Source organism: Corvus brachyrhynchos, unplaced genomic scaffold (genome assembly GCF_000691975.1).
Source record: "Corvus brachyrhynchos isolate BGI_N302 unplaced genomic scaffold, ASM69197v1 scaffold1, whole genome shotgun sequence".
In the NCBI taxonomy this organism is placed as follows: Eukaryota; Metazoa; Chordata; class Aves; order Passeriformes; family Corvidae; genus Corvus; species Corvus brachyrhynchos.
Genome location: NW_008237222.1, coordinates 6,165,869 through 6,183,984, shown reverse-complemented (window position 1 = coordinate 6,183,984; position 18,116 = coordinate 6,165,869). Strand labels below are relative to the sequence as shown.

At 41.9% G+C, this 18,116-nt stretch overlaps 1 protein-coding gene across 1 annotated transcript in view; it reads left to right on the top strand.

Moving 5' to 3' along the window:
• Nucleotides 1–421: 421 nt before the first annotated feature.
• SYNE3 (spectrin repeat containing nuclear envelope family member 3) overlaps nt 422–18,116 on the top strand; it is a 44,571-nt gene continuing 26,876 nt past the window's right edge. Inside the window, 5 exon segments of the mRNA XM_008629737.2 lie at nt 422–586; nt 11,277–11,434; nt 14,432–14,604; nt 15,033–15,231; nt 15,234–15,287. Coding sequence (XP_008627959.2) covers nt 505–586; nt 11,277–11,434; nt 14,432–14,604; nt 15,033–15,231; nt 15,234–15,287 — 666 coding nt within the window. The 5' untranslated portion in view covers nt 422–504.

Sequence of the window (18,116 nt, the reverse complement as noted above, 5' to 3'; positions counted from 1 at the left end):
ACTATTATGTTAGAGCATGAGTTAATGATTTCTAAAATCTCAGCTCTAACGTACTTGTCTGCACTTCTACTTCTTGCTGGTCTTCATCCCCTGTATTCTTGACTAATTCCCATTCAGCAAACATCTGTCAGGCATAATAATTTCAAGCATTAATCCTTACAGGTATTAACCAGCTTGTTAGTTGATGACCTGAACTAGATAGTTTCAGGGGATTATTGCTATTTAAATCTCACCTACATTTTAAACAGTGGCAACATGCCCTGCTCTGGGTTTCTTTTCTTTCTTTTTTTTAATTTTTTTTTCTGCACTGATAAATCTTTGGATTGTCATCTCCTCTTTCACTCCCGCTGCATGGGAGGAGGCAGAGAGGAAGTTCTGTGCTTCCTCCTGCATTAGTAAGGAGGAAGCCACTGGTTTCTCTTTGTGCCAGACTTGCTCGTGCTGCCAACTGTGCCAAATCGCTGTTCTAACTCCCAGTGGACGCCAGACTGGATTGTGGTTGCCATGCTGGCAAACCCCCGGGGAACTTTGATGGAATCACCGCAGACTTTTACCTACCCTTTTTACCAGATTTCCCAGGATTTTGGTAAGGTTTTTACAACATTACTTTTATTTCATAATGTAGTGAGATGGTTGGACCGGCAGTGTGTCTGTATCTTTTGGCTCCTAAGAACTTTTGCACTAATTTTCTGCTTTGCATGAAATTTTCCAGAGACATGGAAGTGTTAAAGATATCAAGTGTCTTGAAATTTCAAGTATTTGAATTCTAGTGAAAGGGGAAATAGAAGTCAGTGGCCTGCTGCAGGAGAGCCATGAGTGAGGGTTCTGGCAGCACCCAAGCTGGTGAAGGGCGCCAAGATGAGCCCATTCGTGTGCTTTTCTCTGGAGCAAGCCCACACCTCCCCTCCTGCCTGGTGCCAGCACCACAGGGTGCTGGGGGAAAGGATGGGAGGACCCAAGGGTGAGGGCCCAGTGCAATGAAATAAGGCCTGATAAATTGTTTTGTGAGCAGCAGGCCAGGATGGGGAACTCCTTCATGTAAGGCAGGAGAAAGGAAGCCAAAATATCCCTACTGTGGTGTGCACCAGAAGGGCTGGAGATAAGTGACAGTGGGTGAAGTTAATAGAGAGAGAGTGTCTGTTGGGAGCCGGGAGTGTGGCTGGCACTCAAGACATGCTATCAGCTTTTACAGCCCCAAAATGTTTGCTGAACTGGGACTGCTGAGATCCCTTCCCTGAAGTGTGGGTTTAAGGTTGCATATATAACTGTTGAAACATGACCTGGAGGTATGCAAAAGGTAAAAAAGGGGATTAAAGAAATTCAGAATTATTTTTTTTTAAGTAGGGAGTATAGTTTGCACAAACACTGTTGCTTGCATTGTGCTCATTGAACCCAGACAAGGTCATCGAACGCTCTGCTCTGTGGTGGTTCAGCAATTAGAGTCAAACACATTTTTCTTCAGGAGGATAACTGGCTTCTCCTGTTTTATGAATCAACCTTTTTCAAGGTACCTGCTGAGCCCTGATCTGTAAATTGAAAGGGAAATAGTGGAGAAAAATTTCAGCAATATGAAATGCCTATAAAATACAGCAAGTGTTTGTGTTATTTTTAGAAGATGGTTTTGGAGACTAGTGGGGAATTATTTTTATTTCTTTTAGACCAAAGTTGAGTTTGTGCCATGATGTCTATTACTCCTTGTAGAAGAATTATGTGTTGCTTGGGTTAAACAAATCTATAGCTTTATACCTTTTCCTTTTTCAAGTGTTTGAGAATAGGTAGTGCTATGACACGTCTGCCAGTGTGTGTGTACAATTCCTTGGCTGATATGGACCCCTGTTGCTGTAAATGTATCTCTGTGTTAGCTCCCCGGCAGCCCCAGGGATATGTCCCATAATATTTAGGGTGGCATTTTCATACTTGCTGAGAAGCAGCACGCCCTGAGGCCCCCTTGGGGTTCGAATAGAACAGAGCTGCCTGATCTCCTCAGACGTTTCCGGGGAAAAAAAGAGCTTTGGTTTCTTGTAGCACTCCATTACTAAAAGGCAGTTGCTAGAGGAGGACGTAAGAGTGAGAAGAAAAAGCATTGGCTTCACTCGTGCTGCTCAGCACGGTAATTATCTGTGATCACAGCTTTAAATAACTCTCTGGTCCTCCTCACTGGAGGATGACTGCTGACAAACGCAGCTCACTGCTGGGCTCTGCCGCTGTTTTACTCTTTGCTTTAGGTTTGATGAGTCTCAGTAGGAGGAGGTTCAGATCCCCTCTGGGTTTATAGACTACAGGACTTCAGTCCCTGATCAGACTAAAAAGACTGCTAAAAAGGCGTTTTTCATCGCTGTTGTGAAGTCCTGAGCGATCAGAGTGCCGGAGTCTGGCAGTGCTGGGCTGTTCCCAGCCTGCTGGAGGGGTCTGTGCAGCTGAAACCAGATGTGGCCGTGCTCCTTAACCCACAGTGCCTGGCCAGCACACACTTGGGAGGGTGACGAAGATGTGGAAACTGCAATACTTCAGGCAAAAATGAGTCACAAGAAAGCAGCCTGTTTTATTCAATTCCAAAAATGTTCTCAACCACTCAATATTAATTTATAACCACCATTTTGCAGTGGTCTGCTTTGTTTCTGAGCTTGGGGATGAGGTTGCTGACTGTTCCAATAGTGTATTTTGTTTGGGACATAGGCAGGCCTTGTTTGCCTGTGGGTTTGTCTGAACACAAACCAGTGCTGTTTTGCAATATAAAGCCTGGCATTATCAGATTAATGCAAATATTACTTTTAATTATGTACAGAGTGCTGACTGTTTAGGTATAGCTATTTACTGTTTAGGTATAGCCTCCTGTATGTTCTTGACAGCATTTCAAGTGTTCATCTTTTTCAGGGGTCATTTTTATCTTTCTTTATATAAACAGATCTTTCTGTTCCATGCAAATTAAAATCTGCTAATTTTTCCATAGCCATATGCTTTGATCCCAAGAAAATAACTCTTAATCAACAGCTTTGGTATCTAAAATTAGTATTGTCCTACTTGCTACTCTTTTCTCAGTTCCATAAGTCTCACTTTCACCATATAAATATATCATTAGCATAACTGAACTGATAATGTTTTGAAAGACATATCTGAGAAATCTTGTTTTGTAGAGTTAGTCCTTCAGCTGTTCTAAATGGGACAAAGACCTGTGCCCTTAGAGCATACTTATAAAGTACTTGCAAGTGACCTTGTTTCTAAGAAATATTCCCAGTATATACTTAATTTTAAAGATTTATTACTTTAAAAGCCATGTGCTTAGCACTCCAAGTTACACACTATCACTCAGAGGTGAAATAGTTAAATGATAGTCAAATAAGATTTTAACACTGATCTTGTAAGGGAAAAAATTGCACATGTGAAAACTCCTTAGATCCAAATGTGGAAACAGTGATGTGGAATAGGAAAGAATATAGACTTGGAGACAGATTGACATCCTGTACCCTTGAGCACTCATATTACAACTGTAGGCCTCTTGAGAACATGGGATTCCTGAAGGAGGTGAATTATCCCACTTCTGGTATGGTTCCTTGCTTGGAAGTGCCCCTCTCTCACACTGACTCCCTGGGGAATCACAGGGCTCCTACCTCAGGGTGTCCCACAAACAGTGTGTGGTTCAGTGCAGTGAATCTCCTCTCCTGGTGTGAGATCCAGCCCGTGCTGAGGCCATGTGTTCCAGCTGGGCTTGAGGATCTCTTTCTAAGTATCTCTGATTCCAAGGGGTGGGCGGAGGACATGGGTGGTGGAAACACTGCCGCTTTCACAGAGCAGTGGCAATGCAGCTGAAGGCTCTGACAGCCCTTTCTTCCTTCCATCACTCCATGTCCCTGAGTACACACTGATGCCTTGCTTTCATTGCCAAACCCCTTCTGAAGTGTCCTCTGTAATCTCTTTGGGACAGAGGTGTTATCCTTGTAACTGTAGGGCACTTCTGCTCACTGAGGGTGCTGTGACGGCACACTCATTGTACGTGGCTTAGCGCTCCAGAGTCCTGATTATGGCACTGGCCCTTGGGAGCTACCATGTGACAAACTGCATACAAACAAGCAGAGCTGTTCCCAGCTAGCCATGGAAGATGGGCAATTTCTCATTAGGGTTGTGATGCCAAACCAAAGCTAAGCAGCACAGCTTAAGAGTATTAAGGATTGCCAAGAAGAATTTCTCGGGAATAGTCTGCAGAGCAAAACTGATTTGCAAAGTGTATTTGGCAAATAGTTAGGGATAACCACACCCTTGAGAAAATGAGGCTGTCTGTACACAATAATATGACCAGCAAAAGAGGAATGATTTATCAGATATGTTATTCACTCTGAATTGTTCACTGATCTCTAGCCAAGGGGCAGATACCACAGAGGTTTATTTCTCAGTATATCAGTGCTGTGACTGGCACCCAGTACTGAGGGATCATACAGTCTGTGGAGGACAAGTGGGAGATAATTAAACACATAAATTCTAGTCTCCAGAGACCATGAAACTAATGCTGTTGGCTTGCAGGGCTTTTTCATTAGCTGACTGATGGTAAAACTCGGGGAGCTGACAAAAGATGAAACTAAACCTACTTGGGAACTTGTGCCCAGCTGCTCAAGATGTAGTTTGTGGTAAACACACCTGATCTCTTTCAGGGGTAATTTCCCCATCAGATTCTCTGCACCTGAGGAATCTCTGCTGAAGTTGTAGAGCAGAGGTGTTTAACCTGTGATTTCCCAGACTAAAGTGTCTGTGGATGGTAATGAGGAAAATGAAGGCTCTTGTCAGTTTGAAGTCACTAAAAAGATATCTGCATCTCAGCAGAGACAATTGAAGTGGTACAGATTAGAAAAGGCTGAAAATCACCCTCTGCAGCGTTTACTAACAGAATCTTCAACTTTGTTCTTGTCCTTTCAAGTATTTTCTTATTGCTTAGAAGCAAGAAACAAAGTGCCTTTGAACCCAAGCTGTCATCTGTAAAAGGGATAGGATAGTCTTACTTCCCAGGAGGGCTGACTGAAATGCTCTGAAGATTGCTTATACCTCAATAGTGTGGGGATAGAGAATCAAAATCTAAACCAGACAGCTAATACAGATACTCTGTCTCCTTGATGGTAAAAAAAATTCTAGCCCAGAACTAAGCCCTGCATTTTACTTATCTAATGGAATCATGGTAGACCAACCCGTCTCCTAGAGTGACCTGGAAATGCAGAAGTTTGTGTGTGGAGTATATGGAATGGGGAGAGATTTGTAATTAAGAGTCCTCACTCTTTTTACTTCCAAATGACTTGAAGATTGAAATAAAAAAATAAAAATGCTGTGACCAGATCTATTATTATCATTCCCTAGAAGGGAAGATGGCCCCGGGACCCCATTCTGCCTCACTTGTATGCTATTGATTGCATTTGGATATAAAGCTGTTTTTAAATTTCAATCCCTTTTTTAAGGAAATGGCTTTTTAGACCTGGGAATTATATGTTGTCCCCAGCAGTCTTAGGAAACAAAAAGATATCCCACTTGTGCTGGCTCTCACTAAAGTCTGAAATTAATTTTTAAACAAATGGCTGAAAAAAATCATGCATTTTTTTGAGAGTTAGCCTGCACAGAACATGTGTCTGCTTTTAGTTTTTTTTGGTAACAAAGAGAATATTGTCAGGTGTGATCATGTTGTGGCAGAATGCCTTGCGTGTGCCATAGGTTTCCTGTGGATTGTTTTGTAAGGGAGCGGAAGTGCTTAGGATATAGATGAGTGCAGTATGTACTCAGAATGCTGCATTCCTTAGTTGAAGGGGATGCTTGTAACAAGGATATGGATGTGTTTATTCCAGAAAACCCTATTCATACTCTAGCTCATTAACTAGAACAAACAATTGCTGACTGTCATAAACATTGACTGCCAGTAACACAGGAGAGGACTGTGTTGGAAGATGGCCAAGGTGATAGGATTAATGTTTTGAGTTTCTAAAACATTATGCTGGAAATAGCTACACCTTTTATTTGAAACCTTGAGAGCTTCTGCACCTACTCGAGCAGTTTAACTGGGTTGTGCATAGGTGCAGCTGCTATCATGGAGGCTTTCAGGAAGGCTGGTAAGGCTGGTTGGATTCAAAGTTCACAGTAGCTCCTCCTGGAATATTCAATTTTGGAAAGACAAGGGTCGGTGCTCTGTGCCTCTGTGGTCTGTGCCAGCTCCTGACCTCTGCTCCGATCTAAAGCAGACAGTCAGAGCTCCCAGCTCTGTGCCTCCTCAGAGCTCTCTTTATAGTATCTAGGGAAGCTGAAAAGTTACTAAATTATCCCAGATACAATTTCCAGAACCAAAATTGCTTCCACACTCATACATTTGTCTAAAATTTGATACAGTTCAGTGGGCTTTTTAAAAATCTTTTTTTTTTTTCCACATTCAATCCCAGAACCAAGTGAAAAGGGTTGTGAAAAGTTTGAAGTATTTCAATAATTGGAAAATAGTCTCCCTAATGGTGAGTGGTTTGAATTTTCCTGGAGCATTTTTGTACTTTTATTTTTGTAAGAACTGGGTTCTGGAAACTAGTCAAGTAGTACGTGAATATAAGAATCCAAGACATATTGAAACCATTTAAAAGCCTGTGTCCTATAAATGTAGGGTTTAAAAGAATGTGTAAAATGGGAGTGGTTGTAAGAAACGTTTTAAGAGATTTAAATTAAAAAAAGAAGAGAAACAAAAAACCGAACCCCAGTATGACTGGCAGAGAGAAAACAGTATGTTAGGAAACATTGCAAAATAATAGGATAATCCTAAGAAAAAGACACTGGACTTGGAAAATAACTTTAAAAGCTCTCAGTAGTGTATTACAAATATTAAATAAATAAATCTTGGAGTGTCTCAGAAGAGTTATTAGATGTAGTTAGTTAGTTAGTTAGATTAGTTATTAGGCTCCTGCAGTGGCTGTACTTAGGGAAGAACTGCTCAGAGAAATTTGGCCCTGCGAGTGCCACGTGGGTCGCATGATGGATGACTTCTGCCTGTGTCTGTGTCAGGGTCTGCCATGGAAACCCAGACATGTCCACGCAGTGGCTCCCAGAGCTATGATGCAGAGCAGTTTGCTAATTCATTTATCTGCTCTTTCAGCAAGATGGCTCCAAGACCACAGCTGAAACAAAGCTGCCTCTGCATCTCTTCGGCCCAGCCCAACACAAATGGAACAGATTTTAAAAGCAAAACCCATCTTGCTGTTGCTTTGGATCTCATTAGTTCATGTTGGGGTATTCAGCCTGTGGGCAAGCTGGGGGTACAGCATATGTGTTCCCCAGCATCCTTCCAGCTGCCTTTTCTCCAGGATTTTGGGAAGAGGTGATAGGCTGCTGTTCTCTGACTTCCCTCCTTGCTAATGGTTTTGTGCCTGAATGAGAGAGCGGGAGAGGAGTGATGCTGACAAGTGTGTGCTGTGTCAGGTGTTCACCTTTTCCTCTTCCAAAGGTGCAGATATCCCATGCATGTAACTGAGCCTCAGACAAACCAGTGCAAGCCCTGGTTGTGCTGTGGGTGTGCAGTGAGTCTGGCAGAGCAGCTGGGAAAGGGCTGAGGCATCATCCCTCTGTGGCACTGAAACACATGTGCCTACCCGGACACTGCCAAGCTGTGTTTTGGGGATCATGGAGGGTGATTCAGAGAAGGTAGGAAGACTAGTGTTGTGGGAGAGTTTCAGCTACAGGTTTCTGCACCTAATCTGTCTTACATTTTCCTGTTCCTAAAATGTGGTTTTTATAACCTGTGGATATATTGCAGGAGCTGTCCTGGGTCAGTTCTGTTCAGCCCCCTGAAATATGCTTCTTTGTTACCTCTACCAAGAAACTGTTACTGCATCTGGACAAATAAAACTTGGTTTTGCTCAGCATCTCATTATCTGTGCCAGAATTTCTTATGCGTAGTTATTGCCCTCATTTAGTGACATGTATAGAGATGCAAAGTGATTTCTAGAGTGTAAATGCGCTTTCCACAGTATGAATTAATACACTGATTCAAATGGCATTAAATGAAAAGCAGTTTTGAACAGCTGGATGCATTTGAAAATAACTGTGATGAAAACAATTTTGTACAAATTGCTCAGAGGATTGCACCAGTGACTAAGGGAAGACTTTCCCTGGCACAGTGGGTCCCAGAGACTGAGCCTGGCACGGGAGCTGTTGCACCACCGTACAGGTGGCCCTAATGGCCTGCTGCTATTACAGGTTGATGTGTGGATGATAGCTTTGCACAGCTCTACAGCTTAGGTCTGTTCCAGGAGCTGCTATGTCTCCTTTGCCCTTTTTGTACAGATCAGGGTCCAGAAGTATTGCTCAATTTCATGTCCAGCAGTATTGCTCAGTCATTTAGTTCCAATTATGCAACAGAAATGGGGTGAATGCTGTTGATTGGTTAACTTTTATCCTCTAATCGTTAATCCCAACTTTAGAAGACTTAGGAAAGGAGTTACAGATCTTGCCCTATCTCAAATATTCAGCAGTTGTTCTTCCTCCCAAGCAGACAGTAAGTCAGAAATCATACTTTTACTTTGCAGGTATCAGTCATGCTGTTAGTGACTGGGAAGGGTTCCAGAACAAAAGCTGGCACTGTCGCTGATTACTTCAGCCAGCATCTGGCTGCCCTGTGTGGAGAGAGGGCAGGAGGTCTCAAAAGGCGGCCCAAATCCATGTCAGGTATTGGAGGTTGTAAATACTATGAAATCCACCTGGGCATTGAGTCCATGCTAAATTTAATAATCTTTGTGGTCCTAGATACAGGAACTGCTTTGTCAAAATCAGTCAGTGATGTTTTATGTCTTCAGTTGGAGTAGAAAAGTGTTTCTCTTCCTTTGCAAGCTGGTGATCTTAATATTGAAATAACTTTTTTTGTGGTTTCCTGTGTTGACTCCTTACATGGATTGACTGTATGTGGGATGGGGGGAGCTGTGTAATTGTGAGGTTTTTTTGTAATAGTCTTACCCATGTTAGATTGCCCTCAACTTTTTGTAAAAATTAGGACTAGAATAACATTATGTTCTGTATTGGCTACTCCATGGCTGGAGTAGTGAAGCCAATTTTAAATATGATATGGATGTTGCCAGGAATAGAAACCTCTCCTAGGAAATGAATGCCACTTCTCATCAGTGTCTATCCAGCAAATGCACTGTGAGTTTTTGTTTCACAATACCATAACTTGGGTTCACCACAGCTCATACATGAGCATTCAGAAACTGTTTGCCTAGAAATGTATGTATGTAACAAGGGGAGTTTTAAGGGACAGTCTCTCTACAACTGCGAGATATAATGAGAAATGTTAATGCGAAAATGAGTTATTTTTCAGCTGCAATGAAACATGTACTCTTTTCAGAGAATTGGATTATTGTAGTTCATAATGTCAGTTCTGAACCAGTCATAGTTGGAGAAGGACACAGCTATCTTAGCAATCCACTGAGAATAACATTCCTCCATTAGCTGGCTTCATCTTTAGGACTCTCGTGATGTAAGTCAGTGATTTTAGCTTTAATTATATAGCCTGTCATATTTTTTATATTTGAGAGAGGGAGTAGCAACCCTGTGCCACACCACCCTTATTAAATCCAGTACATCCTGGTTTACTTTTTAAATCTTTTCAAGGTGAGGTCACTCTTTTTAAAGTTGCTCTCAAGTTCTGAGAGCTACAGGCTTAGATTCTGTCCTGTCTGACAGGTCTCACTTAGGGAGAGGTCTCATTGCTCTTTCATGCAGATGCAGCTCTGCTGCTCTGCACATGGATGTCTGACCCCGTCATCTGTCCCCATGGGTAGTGCAGTAGCTGCTCTGCAGTGCAGTTCTTTCATTCTGGTCTGGGATCTGTTGAGTAGAAAGCCTGCTGATGGCTGGCAAGCGACAATTCAGACTGTTGTGAATGGGGACATCTTGTCTAATCTGGTCTAATGTGGAAGAAAATACACTGGGAGCTGCAGGGAAGGACCTCTAATATTGCATGAATCCTTTTACCTCATGGAAAGGAACGTTGGCAGGATGGTGAGGAGCTTTCTGCTTGTGAGCAGAAGGATGGCTCTCCCTTGAAAAGATTGAGCTGCTGAGAGCTCTGGTGGTTGCAAAACAGCATTGGTCCAGCTTCACCAGGAGCCGTGCTCTGCCTCTGGCACTGAGCGCTTTCTTCCACATGAATCGTTCTGTGGGACTGTGGGGCTGCTGTGGAACTGAATTCTGCACAATGAACTTGGGTTCAGTAATTAAGTCTCAAACTTTGTGCCGAAAAAATATTTCAGTGATGAATAACAAAGAGGAAGAATGTTTTATTTTCCACGATACACTGGCTGCTTGGCTGGCAGTAGTTGTAGGATGTGACCCAAACCCATTGAATGTCAGTGGCTCTTGTTCTGTTCACTTCAGTGGAGCTGACCTACAGGGCGCTTTGTTATGGCTCATCCTTATTAGTCAAGTTTAGTCCAGCAGTCCTAGTGGTGAGCCTAGGATGGCTCTGCTCTATTGTACAGGAACAAAGGAGGCTGTCTGGGCAGTGGAAAGCTTGTGCTCTAAACAGATCTCAAAAGAGCAACCAACCATCATACCTTCTTGCTGATTGGGAATGGGCAACAAGAGAGAGGGAGAGGAAAATTAAAAACTTGGAGCCTGTTAGGGAATAAAAGAGATGGCAAAAGAAGACATCCACCAGTGTTGATATTCCCCTATGAAGGCTTGTTTGTGGTTTGTCTCAGAAGTTGCTGGCCAATTCCTGTTGTCTGTGTATCCCAGGCTCACTGCATGTGCATTCAGATAACTTCTTCTGCTGAGACCATGCAGAGGTTAACTGAGGGCCTAAGCATCTGATCCAGCTCTCAGCAGCTTTAACACCTCTACAAAAGCAGTTTATAAACCTCTAAGTTAAGCATGTGCCAAAATACTTCATTATCTGGTGTCAGCACATGAGCCCAGAAGGGCATTGGGAGCGTTTTATATTGACATGGCTCTGGGAAGAAACAGGAAGTGTTTGTGTTTGGTGTAGCTAATCTGGAATACACCACAAACACCAAATTAACCTAATTTAAAAGCTTTGAATTGAATGTTTACTGTAATGGAGCCTCCCACAGTTCTCCACCTTCTTTTTGTTTCCTGGTATATTTTCATTTGGGAAAGCTGCTGTGCATATGTTCTCTGTGCCCAACTGAACAGCGATGTATTATTGTTCAAAAGGAAAGCCACAATATCATTAGCTTTTCTCCCTTGCTCCTTTATATTGCTTTTCATTTCTGTTTAGGTCTTACCCAAAATCTGCTTACCTCTGTTTCCTATCTTTTCAGCTTCTTCCAATGCGATGACTCAGCAGCTACAGGATGAATTTGACAGTAGCGTGGAGAATGCAGAAGCTTGGATGAAGGCCATCCAAGAGAGACTGAGGATCAATGACAACACCAAAGGACCTCGATCTGCCCTAGAAGCCAGACTGAGAGAGACTGAGGTAAGGGAACAGCGATGGAATTCAGAGGTGGCTCTCACTGCTGCCATTGTTACAGCAGTTATTGCTGTAAACTCAAGAGTTTTCCATTAGGAAATAGTCAGCTGCCCCTGCTTGTTGGAGGATTGGGCCTGTGTGGAGGGGTTCACATCAGTATTCTTTCTAATTTTTCCATCTGTAAAATGTTTACAGATGTAGAAAAAGAGGATGGGAATTTGATATCACAGGCTTCCAAGCTGTTCAGATTGATTTGGAACACTAGCAGCAGGTTTGGCAGGTTAAAATGTTTACACTCTCTTCAAGCCTGGAACAATTTGGTTGCTGCTTGCAATTACCATAGCAATTTGCAGACGAGCAGCACACAGTATAAGAGAATCAGATCACGTTAGCATTCCATTTCCTCCAGGACTCTGGCACTGATAGAGAAAGATTGCAGTGTCCTGGTAATGAGCTGTTCTAGAGTAATAGCTTTTTCCTTTTCCATAAACCCTGATGATAGGAGGGTTTACAGATCCCCTTTATGATCTGTTTAATGAAAAGGTAAAAGTTCTCATTTTTTCCTGGTTTTATTTAATCTGTTGTATAACTCTTCTCACAGAGATACTGTTGTAGATTGTCACTGCTCTCTTACAGTGATTTCACATTCATTAACTTCAGTTTCATTAGATGTTATCTAGGTCTTGTAATCTCAGAGAAGGAAACACTCCTGTTTATCCCATTTGTACCATTCATGATTGGAGGGAGTGGTGATATTTCTATGACTAATATTGAAAAACTATTTCTATACTTTTACTACCTTTAATTCCAAGTAATCTGTTCCTTAATTTAAATGGCAAAAATCTTTCCCATTGTTATTTACCCCAAAGTCTCTCCTTTTGTGTGTCTACTTGTATTTGGCCTGCCTCTTCTGAAGTTTTAACAAAAAAAGTTGCAGGCTTATATGGATGATGAGGTAGTTTACAGTGATGTCTTCAGCCTTTTTCCTTAACTGGGGTTTGTTGGAGGATGGATTTTGCCTCTGGCATAATACAGAGGCTGTTCATGGAGTGATGGATGGTTGCTAGACATGCATGTCAGTCATAAAAACCTGAAGCATTCTATTTTGGTCTATAGTTTTATTTTTCTGACCTTAAATTATTTTCACTCTTTTGTTTTGTCTGGGAAACTTTGATATGTGCAGTCTCAAAAAACACACAAGAAACACAGGAACTCGAGTAGAAGAGTGGTAGTTTGGCAAAGGGGGAACATTCATGGCAGAGATAACAAGTTTTAAGGTCTGGAGATTTGTGGTGATGTGATATGGCCTGAACTGAAGCCCATTTACTTCTGTGGGCTTTAGAGGAGGTCTGTAACAGGCAAAACTCATGTTAAGAGATTCTTTCAACTCAGACTTTGGAAATTCATCATTCTAAAGATTAACAAGTGTCTTTCTTCCTGTGTGTACCTTAACCGCCTCCTGCTCCTTCATCCTGCCTCCTTTTGGGCCTGGCTTCTGTCTCCAGCTCGGATGTCCTCATGATGTGCTCACTGCTTCACCTATTGGCTGTTTTCAAATCCAGTGATCAAGTTTCAGTTCCTTTTTTGCACCTGGCTTGCCAGTTTTTTTCATGCTTCCTTCCTGTGGTTTATTTTCTGTTAATTTGTTAATGAAAATGTCAGCCAATGCTAAAAATCATGTAAAAAACAGATTTGAAAAAGAAAAATGACTGTACAGCAACTCCTTTCTCTCCAGCTGTTGTTTGCTTCTAATTGCTGGAAAAATATCAGGCTCAGAATACAGCTTTACTCTTACATGTTTCCTGTTGGATGATAGCTATGGCTTGTATTTTCTTGCCTTTGCCCTGCTTCCCTGGATTCTATTACTCCCACCTTTCTTAGGAAATAATTTTCCAAACACCTGTTTGTACATCACATGCAGGTGTGCTGCCTGCATGCCAAAAGAACAGGCTTTCCCCAGAATGTGAGACTGGAAATCCAAAGGCCTTTTATTTGTCTCACCTTTGCAATAACTGACATGATTCTTTTTTAACAAATGCCATAGGCCTAATTCTACTGAAAGTAATCGCTGATTTTGAACATCTTGGTGTTTTCATTGTAGAAGCCTTTTTCTTCAAGCTTGAAAGCCTGCAGTTTGCCAGGAGTTTATGGAAGAGCAGTAAGAAAAGCTAATTTGATAGTATCAGAAGTTTGGATAAAGTAATGTTGAAAGCTGACATCTGAATTGGGGCATAATTAATCTGTTATATTGTACAGAACTTTTGCTGATTTTTCCATCTCTGGATACTTAAAATTAGATGACTCAACTATCAGTTCCTGGCATTCCTATTTGTGTAAGATACATATATTCACCAATTCATAACTTAGCAGTTTAGGGTTGAAGCAAAATTTGGTAGCAGACAGAAAATTCCACTCGTTAATTTCTCTTGGCTTCTTTTCTAAGCCAACTTTTATTTGCGCTAGGAAGCCTTTTTAATATGCTTCATGATTTCTTACAGTAGAGCTTAAAATTGAGAGGTTGCAGTGTACCCTGTGGAGACTGCCTCTTTGTGCTTTGGCAGGTGGGGGAGAACAGCTGGCCTGTGGCAATACAGTGCTGTAACCTTATAACAGCAATGGAAACACAGCCACAGGCATTTCATAGAGGATGGTCTGGTTTTTTTGTAGCTAACTTTAATGTTTTTCAACTGCTGTATGGCTTGCAATTAAATTCAGTCCTTTAGGATGTTTAAAAGTAAACATGTCTGAAAAAACATCATATTTTCCTTTCAGGAGAAACTCTGCAGCAGGGAGTTAGATGGGAAGGGTTAATTGTCTGTGTTGTATAGAAACATTTCCATCCCATGATAGTGTCAGGTTAATGACTGGACTCGATGATCGTGAGGGTCTTTTCCAACCTAAGTGATTCTGAGTTCATGATTTCTGGGTAAAAACAAAGTTTACATTTTGTCAGTTATGCTTGTTTTCTTTCCATGCTTTCAGTACCATTTGTTTTTCTCATAGAAAATACGTGCACTGGAACCAGAAGGCAGCTTGAAAATGGAGTTGGTTCTTGTGAAGGCAGATGCTGCTCTTCGCAGCATCGGTGAGGATAAGAAGCATGAGGTACTCTCTAAACTAAAAGACATTAAAGCCTTGTGGGAAGAGACAGCCATATACATTACTCATTGTCACAGGTAAGACAAACACACTCTTGGTTGTGTTGAGGCAGCTGTTTCCTCCAGTGCTTTCATAAAGTGCTTCCTGCTTCTCTCTGCTGCCTGGATTGTAGATAGCAATTCCCTGCTAATCCCAGTCCCATGAGCGTTTTGGGGACTGTGTGGGGAGAGAGGATCAGTGAGACCTCAGTGCTCTGCCTTCACAACCTGGCCCACCCACCTCATAGTCTGGAATGATGAATTTGGTCAGGCACGGGGATCTTATACAGAGTATTTCCTCCCCAAAGCAGAGAGGACTTGGGAAGTGAATCCAGACTCTGTCAAGTCAGAGCAGCTTAAAATTGCTGCGAACCTTGTGCACTGTTTTGAAGGCTTTTTGAGATTGTTGGTCTCCACTGCTCCCATCATCATTTCATCTAACTCTTCTCTCTTGCTCTCCCCAACAGCCGCATTGAGTGGGTCTGGCTGCACTGGAGTGAGTACCTGAAAGCCCAAGATGAGTTTTACACATGGATTCACAATATGAGGGTGACCTTGGAGCCTGACATTGAGTTGCAGCTTGGCTTAAAGGAGAAGCAGTGGCAGCTGGGCCATGCTCAGGTTTTGCAGAATGATGTCCTAAATCAGTCAGTCCTGCTGGTGATGAGGATGCTCAGAAGAAAATGAGTGTGGAATATGAAGGAATCAGACAAGAAGCTCAGGTACACTCATAAAGAGTGGGAGGTGTTCAAATTCTTCTGATCTATGGTATTGTTTGCTACTTGCCCCTTGAGTGATGGGGCTTACCTGGTTGAAGTGCAAAAGGAAGCAGAGCTGAGGACACCTGTTCTTTCAGTCACTGGACTGTTTGAAACAATTGTCAAGTCCCAAGATGAGCTGTTAATTGGGATGCTCTTACACAATGCTTTATAGTGTGTTGTTGTAAAGTAACTGCAGGCTGCTTGCTGTGACCTAAGGAATATTGCTTTAGGTCATCTCTATATAAAGTTTGAATTGTTCCTCATCTTTCAGCACATTAGCGGTTCATGTATAACCAGATGCAGAGTACCCATTCCAGGAGCCAGGGAATATTACATGAATACAGCCTTGCTGGAGGAAGTAGCATTAGTTGAGACCCAGAGCTGCACTCCCTGCCTGCAGAACTGGGAAACACAGAGGTGGGAGTCAGCTCTGGCCCAACACTTTGCTCAGTGACCAGTTCCACTATCTGAAAGATTTTCATGCACACAGATACTAATTCTTGCCCAATACTAATCTTCTATCTTGAACAGTTGCTAGATTAGGCTGGTGTAAGGCATCCTGCTTCATCTTTCAGTACCAGTGATTTCCTTTCACCCTATTTCTGAGTAAAGATTTCAGAAAATGCTTGTACTTTTCACTTCTAAAACTCATGTAAAGACAGGATTAGACAATGCAGTATGGCTGAGGGGCAGACATTTGCATGTGGGCAGAAGAATTCAATTTCTTACTGACCAAATCAATAGAAATACTCAAAGGGATATTTTAAATATATATATATAGACACATCTATACCAAACTTACAGAAATTAAAACCTAGTTTTTGCTCATAGTGACTTCCAGGAATTTTATAGGCTGGAATTATGTGGTGCAAATAGACATCATTTTCATTACTTTGATTCTGCTGTCTGCCTCTGTTACAATGCTGCCTTCTATTAATTCCCACACCAGTCCAGAACTGGAGCCTGACAGTGATGGATGCTTTCCCTCTCTGGTGCCATTGTACAAAGCTAACTTCAGATCACACTGGAAGAACTACAACATTAGGATGCTTGTGCCATTGTCCTGCTTGCTCCATAGATACCTTTTCTCTTTTGAAGTAAAATACCCTGAGCCCCAAAAGTGACAAAAAACCTCCTTAACTGACATCTTTTGTGAGCATGTAGTTCAGATACTTTCCTAGCCATAAATATACAACTACTGCTAATGTCTCTCCAAAATCTAGAGTATATTTGGAAATTCCATAGCTGCAGCTGCCACAGAGAAGCCACCAGCACACTTGAGCCTCAACACAGATTATTTATTTTTAAAGGTAGATATCTTGATTACAAGGCATCTGGATATACAAATAAGAAGGTTCCTGGGAATTCAGGGGTTTATCTAGACTGGCATTTAAAATTATCATTTGCTCCGTCCTCACCAAAATTGTCTTTGGTTTTGAAGTGAGAGACAGTCATTAGTTATTTTAATAAAGCTGTTCTTTCAAACAAGTAATTTGAATACTCAAAGCCAGAATGTGGCCTCTCTGAGACTGATTTTACATAGTGTGATTTCTCTAACTGACTTGGATATGTGCTGGTGTAAATGAGATCAGGAAGTGGCTCATACTAGTTAGACGAAATATGTCTTTATGTTTCCAGCCAACTGAGACACTAGAAAAAGCTTTTCTTTGGCATTGGTTATAAATACCACATTTAATAGAAAGACTGAGTGAGAGAATCCAGCTAAGAAATCCTTCTTTCTGGAGGTATGGAACAAAGAAGGGAGTTGGGAAGCCTTGGATTTTGCAACTGAAGTAAATGGGGAGTTTATTATCTAATGCCAATGTTACTGGCACCTTGGGAAATTGTGTTGGAAAGTATAACACTAGTTAGAGAAACCCTGCCACCTCTTCCAACGGGCAGGAGGAATGAATGAAAGAGACACAGGAGCTGTAAGGGGATTGCTCTGGCCCCTCACATGATGAGAGGCCAGACTAAATGTGACTTGCAGATGCCAGCTGAATGCCTGAGCAGCGGAGGCTCGCTGGTGTTTGTAGATTACACTTGTATTTGAAGAGCGTTTTTAGATCCTGTGCAGTTGTCCAGCTCTGTCAGAAGGCAGGCTCTTGGACAGTGCTTCTTAAATGGTTTGCCTGTGATATTGCTTCTCTGGTATGAGCAAATGGTGGGAGGGTTTTTTTTCTTAGTGCTAACATGTGTCTTTAACATTCTCAAATTTTAAAAGCATATACTTTTTTTTAATTACATCAACAGGAATATCTTTAGATGTGGCAGCCATTTCCTACATACTTTCCTTGTCCAGGAAATTAAAAATACACATAGGTAGATGGTTGTGTCTTTTAGCATAAATGATGATTGAAGATGGTAGGAAAAGTTATGATATACAGTATGCTGATATTTAGGAAGTATTTTAAATACTTCTGAGCACATCAAATTGATTTCAGTCCATGCTGTCTCTGTTAACTGAAACCTAGATAATTACAGCAGTTTGCTAAGTTACCCTAGGGCTAAGACTAAAAACACCAGAAATGCCTACAGGAGCTTTCTGTACTCTCCTTGAGACACCGCAGAGGGATTTAAAGCAGGAACTTCCTTTACGTGCTCTAGGTTGCCTTCCAGAGGAGGCTCATTTGCCCTCACTGACTGTGAAGGGAGCTTAGGGGAGAGGGCTTCCTAAGCCTCTGTCCGCCTTCCTTGAGTACCCAGGGCTGGGCATATTCTGCCCAGACACATCTCTTTCTCTGCAGCCCATGGCAAACCCATTCTTTTCCTGTCGGTGCTCTCACTCTT